The 8140-nt window shown below is 44.4% G+C and overlaps 1 protein-coding gene across 1 annotated transcript; it reads right to left on the reverse strand.

The window, feature by feature from the left end:
* Positions 1 to 607: 607 nt before the first annotated feature.
* Positions 608 to 6918, reverse strand: LOC144120314 (uncharacterized). The gene is made up of 4 exons (XM_077652700.1): positions 6623 to 6918; positions 5767 to 5860; positions 5158 to 5233; positions 608 to 769 (listed from the first exon to the last, which is right to left on the reverse strand). Exons 1-4 carry the CDS (start codon positions 6636 to 6638, stop codon positions 608 to 610), a joined length of 348 nt encoding a protein of 115 aa, XP_077508826.1. The 5' UTR covers positions 6639 to 6918.
* Positions 6919 to 8140: the final 1222 nt, after the last annotated feature.

An 8140-nucleotide genomic window follows, 5' to 3' on the forward strand; every position in this document is an offset into this window, starting at 1 on the left:
GTTTTAAGATGTAATACTGAAGGCCGAAAGAAAGCCATTTTAGAGTCAAGTGCACTTATAATGGCCACAGCTATAATGAATGTTCATTTATTACAAAAAATAGTGCTTACTTCATTAATTTATGCATGAAGTATATGACACTGCATCAAAATAAAAAAAGGACTAAGCCTCTAACCCTCATGGCCAAACTGCAGTTACAGCAAACAAAAGGACACCATAAACATGCCCCACATGCAAAAGCTTGCACTACAAGCCAATGCAGAAATAAGGTCAGATTACTTCCCAAACTGCATGACACTGCCACGCAAAGTAAAGATTGTGACAGGCAATAAAGGAGCAACAAAAAAGCAAACTGTAGGTAGCAGCCAATTTCATGCAGACAAGCTACAAGGTCAGGCAAACATAGATGTGGAAGAAATTTGAAAAAAAAAGCCAAAACAAGCACATAATAATTTTTAAGGTTCTCACAGCCCTTTAAATGGCAAATACTTTTCTGAAAAAACATAACAGAAGCAGAAATTTTTTTTCGGAAATCAATTTTTTTCATGAACTTCATTATTCTTGAAGCATGGGCGGGCATAGAGTAGTCAGATTAGTGCATGTGTTCCTAAGCAATGCCATGCCAAAAACTGTACTTACAGAAAAAGCTTGCCTTACTGAGTGAATACCACTGACCATCCACTAATTTCCCAGCCTGCTCCAGGTCCCTGGCAAAAATCACACGCAACTTGGTGGCTTGCACAACTTCCATGTGACTCTTGGTTTTTAGCTGGAAAAAAATTGAGGGATCAGTGAGATATAAAATTTTACATGCATTGCTTTGTTTCAATGACCAACTAAGAAAGAAACAGCGGTTTCTGTGAGCGCAACTATTTTTTCACACAAGCTTTCTACAGTAAACCACGTTTATCGCGACCTAATTCACACTGACTTGCTGCACGGTCCCAGCACTACTGTGTATAGCTCTATGGTTTCAAATGCTTTGTTAGCTCTGAGCCCTTGGGCTTGCACTCGTTAATGCAGAAAACCTCGGGAAGGCAAACCAGAGCTTCGAGCTTTAAGCCATAGGTATTCAGAAGCTCAGTGGTCTGTGGGAGAACTTTTGGCTTGGTGACACAGTAGCAAATGCTGCTCCAGCTACTTTCACTCCATTGAAAAAAACTCGCACAGCAGAGACCTGTCCTCCATTTTGCATTGCAGAAACAATCAATGAAATTCAAAGCACGCAAACTAAATGCACACCTACCTTCCAACACAGCTTCATAATAATGGGTATAATTATTGGAATGAAATACCAGTCAGTACATGTAGTTTTCAGTTTATCCAAAAATTATAAGCAACCGACAAACAATAAACATTAAAAGAGAAATAAAATAACCAGAATTGTTTAAAAAATCTGCCAGAAGAATTATGTGACATCCACTACACTCCAGAAGAGCAAGGTTCCGGGCTAGTTGGTAATACATTTAAGGGAGGAAACAGCGCAATGAAACACAGACACACGAAGAACGGACACACACGAGCGCTGACTCACAACTGAAATTTATTTTGAAGAAAAGATGCTTAAATAGGAGACATGCGAGGGTGCTTAACAGGGTTGCTGCAGCGATAACCGCCAATCAGTGTGGTCACGTCACAAATTTCAAAAACAGCAACGAAAGAAGTAAGTGATAAAAAACGGTGTAAAGGGCTGCAAAAAGGTGGTCAGGTGACAGTAACAATAACAAGACCAATGGGGGGGGGAGCATTAAAACCATGAGGGACACAGATGTGAAAATACAGGTGAAACATAAAAATGAAAGACGTACAAGCTTTAAAAGCGTGCCCAAAAACGAGGGGGGGGAGATAAAAGCGTTAAAATCATGAGACGCAGCGAAGGATAAAACAAGATAAAGGCACTACCAACAAGGGATCACAGAATCATTAGGCTATAGGTTGCACAAGAAAACTGAAGTGTTCATCAGGCCACCCAGAAAATTTAGCTCTTTTTCCGACAAGGAGAGGGATGCAGTGCTCACGCATTGTTCACCACCTTGATGAATTTGGAGGGCTTCTAGGATTTCCCTCGTCAACCTATCTCGTCCTCGGCCGATAGTGGTGCAGCGATTAGTCAGGGGTGCAGATTCTTTCAGTGTCGTCTTCTGTGATTTTGCACTTCTTACAGTGCTTAGCCAGGTGCCCAGAAATTGCTATACTATTTACGTTATTTTGATGTTCTTGTAGGCGGATATTGATGCACCTTCCCGTTTGACCGATGTACCTCTTCCCGCATGACACTGGGATGGAGTAAATTATTTCTAAATCACAGGGGACATGTTGAAGAGAGTGTGCCACCCTACACCCTCGGGTTTCCGGTGGGTTATTCACTTTGGAACAGAGGACGGAAAGCTTGTTGGGATCCGTGAAGACGACATCCACGCCGGCGCGCTGTGCGACTTTCTTTAGACGATGGCCGATGGTGTGGAGGTAGGGCATTGCCACAAAATTTCTGCGTTTATCGTTTGAAGCAGCAGGTCCGAGGTTTGGCAGGGGCTTCTTGATCATGGAGCCGGCTACTGATACAAGCAGATGCAAAGGGTAGCCTGCTGACAGCAGGCTACCCTTTGCATCTGCTTGTATCAGACAGCAGGCTACCCTTTGCATCTGCTTGTATCAGTAGCCGGCTCCATGATCAAGAAGCCCCGGCCACACCTCGGACCTGTTGCTTCAAACGATAAACGCAGAAATTTTGTGGCAATGCCATACCTCCACACCATCGGCCATCGTCTAAAGAAAGTCGCACAGCGCGCCGGCGTGGATGTCGTCTTCACGGCTCCCAACAAGCTTTCCGCCCTCTGTTCCAAAGTGAATAACCCGCCGGAAACCCGAGGGTGTAGGGTGGCACACTCTGATCAACATGTCCCCTGTGATTTAGAAATAATTTACTCCATCCCAGTGTCATGCGGGAAGAGGTACATCGGTCAAACGGGAAGGTGCATCAATATCCGCCTACAAGAACATCAAAACAACGTAAATAGTATAGCAATTTCTGGGCACCTGGCTAAGCACTGTAAGAAGTGCAAAATCACAGAAGACGACACTGAAAGAATCTGCACCCCTGACTTTAATCGCTGCACCACTATTGGCCGAGGACGAGATAGGTTGACGAGGGAAATCCTAGAAGCCCTCCAAATTCATCAAGGTGGTGAACAATGCGTGAGCACTGCATCCCTCTCCTTGTCGGAAAAAGAGCTAAATTTTCTGGGTGGCCTGATGAACACTTAAGTTTTCTTGTGCAACCTATAGCCTAATGATTCTGTGATCCCTTGTTGGTAGTGCCTTTATCTTGTTTTATCCTTCGCTGCGTCTTAAGATTTTAACGCTTTTATCTCCCCCTCCCCTTTTTGGGCACGCTTTTAAAGCTTGTACATCTTTCATTTTTATGTTTCACCTGTATTTTCACATCTGTGTCCCTCATGGTTTTAATGCTCCTCCCCCCCCCCCCCCCCCCATTGGTCTTGTTATTGTTACTGTCACCTGACCACCTTTTTGCGGCCCTTTACACCGTTTTTTATCACTTACTTCTTTCGTTGCTGTTTTTGAAATTTTGTGACGCGACCACACTGATTGGCGGTTATCGCTGCAGCAGCCCTGTTAAGCACCCTCGCATGTCTCCTATTTAAGCACCTTTTCTTCAAAATAAATTTCAGTTGTGAGTCAGCGCTCGTGTGTGTCTGTTCTTCGTGTGTCCGTGTTTCATTGCGCTGTTTCCTCCCTTAAACTACACTCCAGCAGTTCTTTGCCTTTGTGCACCTTCAAACCACACTTTCTTACAGGCACATTTGCACAGAAATTGGGTTGAACCTGATCTTTAAGAATCTTTTTTGATGCAACAGTAGGGAGAAACCAGGTTTTACCCAAAAACGAAGCGCCCTACACATTGCATCACAAGCCTAGATGGTGCACTTGAGTCACCTCTTATGCTTATGCAAGAAACAGGAACAGAGATCTCTTGACTAAATCAAAAAAAGAGGAAGTGCAATGCATGTGTAATGCAGAGAAGATATAAGCAATACCACACTTGGGAGGATTCCAAGAGTAGGTGAATGCATGAATGGGTGGCAATCAGATGGCTAAATGAGATTAGGAAATTTGAGGAAAATGGGTGGTATCATGTGGCACAGGACACAGTTACCTAAAATGAACAAGAGAACCATTGTTTTGCACTAATTTTAACAGCACATTCACATGACAGACAAAATCACTAACTCCAGGAACAGACTGAGCATCATGCAACTCAATGTCAATCACCATTGCAAATGGCACCAGCACCACAGACTGCACATGAGGAAAATTAGACATATTTTTGCTCTCAACTTTGAGCAGCAGTCAGCTGCGCTTTTAGGAGCAAAGCTCTAAAGTACGGCAACATTGGCACTTTGTTTTACTGACATGAGGGTGCTTGTGAACGTGCAAGTCCCATGTTTGTTTTGCACCAAATGTGTTAATTGCGAGGTAAACTAAAGAGGGGCATCTAACATGGGCATCAGCTCTTCATTACTTCCCTTCTATATCCCTCCCTTATATCACGGTTCAAGTGTCCACCAAAATGTGAGACAGTTACTGTTACATTTCCTTCAATTTTCCTTCAACTAATTTTAAATTTTTAAAGTATAAAGCTTTAAGAAGGTAGAGGTACAAACTGTGCAGTATAACCATATGCTATGGCAATAAACCAGCAATAAATCTGTGCTGACAGCAGCTTGCCCAGTGCATTGCAAGGATGCTATATCATACAAGGATTGGTGTCATCGTGCAATGTTACATTACTGACTGACAATTTGGTCTCTGTATCAGAAATGCTGGTAAACCATCATTGTAGAGCACAATGTTTTTAAAAAGATAAATGAACATATAGGTCCTTTTCGAGGACACATATGCATACCAGGCAATAGGTGTGCAATGTCAAAGCACGTTTATGTTAACAGCAGCTGCGTCAAGAGCTACATCAGCGACTATATTTTGTACAAGTCTACAGTTCCGGTAATTATAAGCTGAGGCACTGCTGTGAAGTGCATGTAGAGTTTCATGCATTTCTAAACCTAGCTGCAAGCCTATATTGAAAATATTTTTCTAAATAGGCAGCTAAGATATGCATCACTGAAAAAGAATAACTACCATGAACGGATCAGGAGGGATGACACAGCCGAAGGCAGGAAGCACGCATGGCCCAATAGATGCTGGCCGCTGGCAACTGCAAATAAATACATCAAGAGCAACAGCTGTCAGTGGCTGTAGCCATGTCATGAATGACAAGAGAGGAAATCATCTACTGCTTTAAAAACTAAACTTAGACGTAATGTAAGTAAATAAAAACCAATGAGCTACCCCATGACAAAACAAATGAACAGATTTTATGTAATGCACCCATATACATTCTTTGAGAAGAGTCACAATGACTGTTATAACCACACTGAAAGATGAGCTGGCTGAAATACCGCACACCAATTTGAATATAGGATGTGCAGGTTTTCATTAATTCCTATCATGGTGCCTTGCACCAATGTCTAGGTATTAAATTGAAAGTTGCAACCAGTCTGCCTTGGTTAAATGAGAAAAGAGAATTGAAAAAAGCATGCCTTCACTAGCAGGAAGCTTGATACCTCACAGCACAGCTTGGCATCACAGAAAAATTGCTAGCGCATTTAACATATCTGCATACAATTAAAAGCTGCACAAATTTGTCGACTGGCAATGCAAGTAAAGGCAAGAGAAACAAAAAAATACCAAAGAACACTCGTGAGTGCGGCGAAGGTAGGTCTGTGGGTAGGATCCCGTGCCTGGGAAGAGTTCCGAGCTCGGAGAATCGCCGGCACCACAGCTTATGGCACACAGCCAAGAATAAATAACAAAGCGAAAATAAGTAACAAAAAAACCATCGACAATGGCGAACGACTTGAATGCGGGCCGCAAAAGCGAGGGATATAGCAAAAAGGTAGAAATCCTAAATAATTGTGCAGTTGCATCTCCGACAGCTCGCAGTGCTCAGAAGGAGAGGAAGCATCAAAGTTTACAGCTCAGGAGAAGCAAGATTGATCTAACTTTGTTATAACACTGCCTCAAATCCTGTTCCACTGGGGAAGCACAGGCAAGTTTACAAATGACAAGGCGATGAATATGAACTAGCCTTTCGCATGCGATCACTGTCTCAAAATTTAGTATGACGCATATTAAGGCACAAGCACTAATCCGATGAGTACTAACCCTGAGCAAAATAGTGCGGTGTCTGATCGCAGCTGGCCAAGCGCGAGCGCTCCGCCGCGCGGCACTTCTCGCTCATAGTCTTCTACGCAGTGCAAATCCATGCTTTTGCACCGAGTGTCGAAGCGCTAGCAAGCGAAAGCGTAACTCTGTTGTGATATCTGGTGCCATTTTTATTTACCACGGCACGCGAGTACTAAATGCACATACAGACAATGAGAACAACACTTGTCATGCAGGATATAGGCCCTGCTTTTTTGGCGCCGCATTGTAGCTGCGGCAACCGCAGGCGGACTGCCTCCACTCACATCCCTATATAGCCGCATACAAATAGCGCGTGTGAATACAGATCATTAGCAAAGAAACGCAGAGCGGGACTCACCGGCCATGCGATTCATCCAGGCTTAGTAAAACGGCGCAGGAGTCTTCGTTCCCCTAACAGATGAAAAGACGTCGCAGCACTCTTTCTTCATGGCTTACCCATTGAAACTCGCCAATGTTGACAGGCCGAAATCCTGGTCGTTGGCTTCCAAAACACACTCCTGCTCACATTCCTATTGAATGAGTTCTTCACACGTGTCCACCGTACAAGTATTCAAGCAATGCCTCAAAGAGGCAAATAATACAAAACACAACATATCGGTTGCGCTGCAATGGCGCCGACGGCTGCGCTTTCGTGTCGGTGAAAATTTGCAACCGACAAAAAAATTAGTTTTTTAAACCATGAATACTTATATTATCTTCACAACAAAGACATTGAATTTATTTTAAATTATTTTTATATTATTTAAGAATACTAAAGCGCTTTCAGTTACTTTTTCTGGTATGTGGTTTGTAGAAGCTGCGATCCTGTGATCCCCTGAAGTGACCCGGATGCCTAGCAGACGACGGAGCAGACGACGGAGCAGACGACGGTGTTGACAGAATGCAATTTCGTTTTATGCCAGATAAAATCACTAAGTTGCGACAAAAACAGCGAATAAAAGCGCCGTATCTCAAGCTGGCGAATATCGTGGATAAGTTGAACGCAATTGGCACGATGGAGAGTAGCTGCTATGCATTAATTTGCGCGAGCGACACTGGCACGCTCACCGGAGATCATGAAACTTAACAGCTTATCGGTGACCAGTACACGCGGAGTGCTTTGATATCAACTGCGTTACGAAACTACGTGGATACTTGCGTCTCACTTTAGCTAATATGCAACAGCGGCTAGCACTCGCCGCATCCTGATCGCGTGTAGTTTAACAAGCAAGAGCCCACTAGCGCATCGAAGCAGGCGTGTTTTCGAGTTCGTATCGTTACGATAAATACGAGTTGTTTCGGCACGTACTGGAATTGAAGTTCTCAGCCTGTGCGTCACGGACGGTGACGATGGCGTCGCGGACGATCTTAACTAAGACTCGCCGCAACGCAGCCGATAACCCAAGCATATGTGCGTTAAAGGTTGTTCACCAGTAGTGCAAACGTGGGCATCAAGTATCGCTCAGTCGCAGCGCCAGTCGCTCGCTACTCGATTTTCCAGCCTTCCGAGTGAAGGTCGCAAGCTGTTGAGCCAATCAGTGAGCCAGCGGGAGTGAGCGAGGCGAGCTTTCGGGAACGACGCCGCCCGCGGGCGCGCCGGGCAATGAACTACGCGCTACCCCCTGGATGCCCTAGTCGTCGCTAAGCCTAGCCGGTTTCGCATCGATGCAGCAGCTGAGTGCACTTCGAAACTGGCTAGGGCTGAGGTGCTGCTCTCGTCATCGTTTTACTGTGAACCTCGTCTCATAGTAAAACAAAGATATGCTCGGTTTCCGCGACACCTTCAGGAGCGGAGCCAGCTGAGGCCAGGAAAGCCGCGATTGAGCAGCAGCAATTAAAGGCGCCGTGGGGAGACATTTGTTTGTATTCCTGTTAT

The sequence above is a fragment of the Amblyomma americanum genome, chromosome 2 (assembly GCF_052857255.1).
Source record: "Amblyomma americanum isolate KBUSLIRL-KWMA chromosome 2, ASM5285725v1, whole genome shotgun sequence".
NCBI classification, from domain to species: domain Eukaryota; kingdom Metazoa; phylum Arthropoda; class Arachnida; order Ixodida; family Ixodidae; genus Amblyomma; species Amblyomma americanum.

Excerpts from the sequence above, each read along its gene's own strand:
- LOC144120314 (XM_077652700.1), bottom strand. Across the intron at positions 5,234-5,766 it reads GCACTCACGAGTGTTCTTTG|TTGCCAGCGGCCAGCATCTA; the intron begins GTATTTTTTTGT and ends ATTTATTTGCAG. Across the intron at positions 770-5,157 it reads TCCCTCCTGATCCGTTCATG|CTAAAAACCAAGAGTCACAT; the intron begins GTAGTTATTCTT and ends ATTTTTTTCCAG.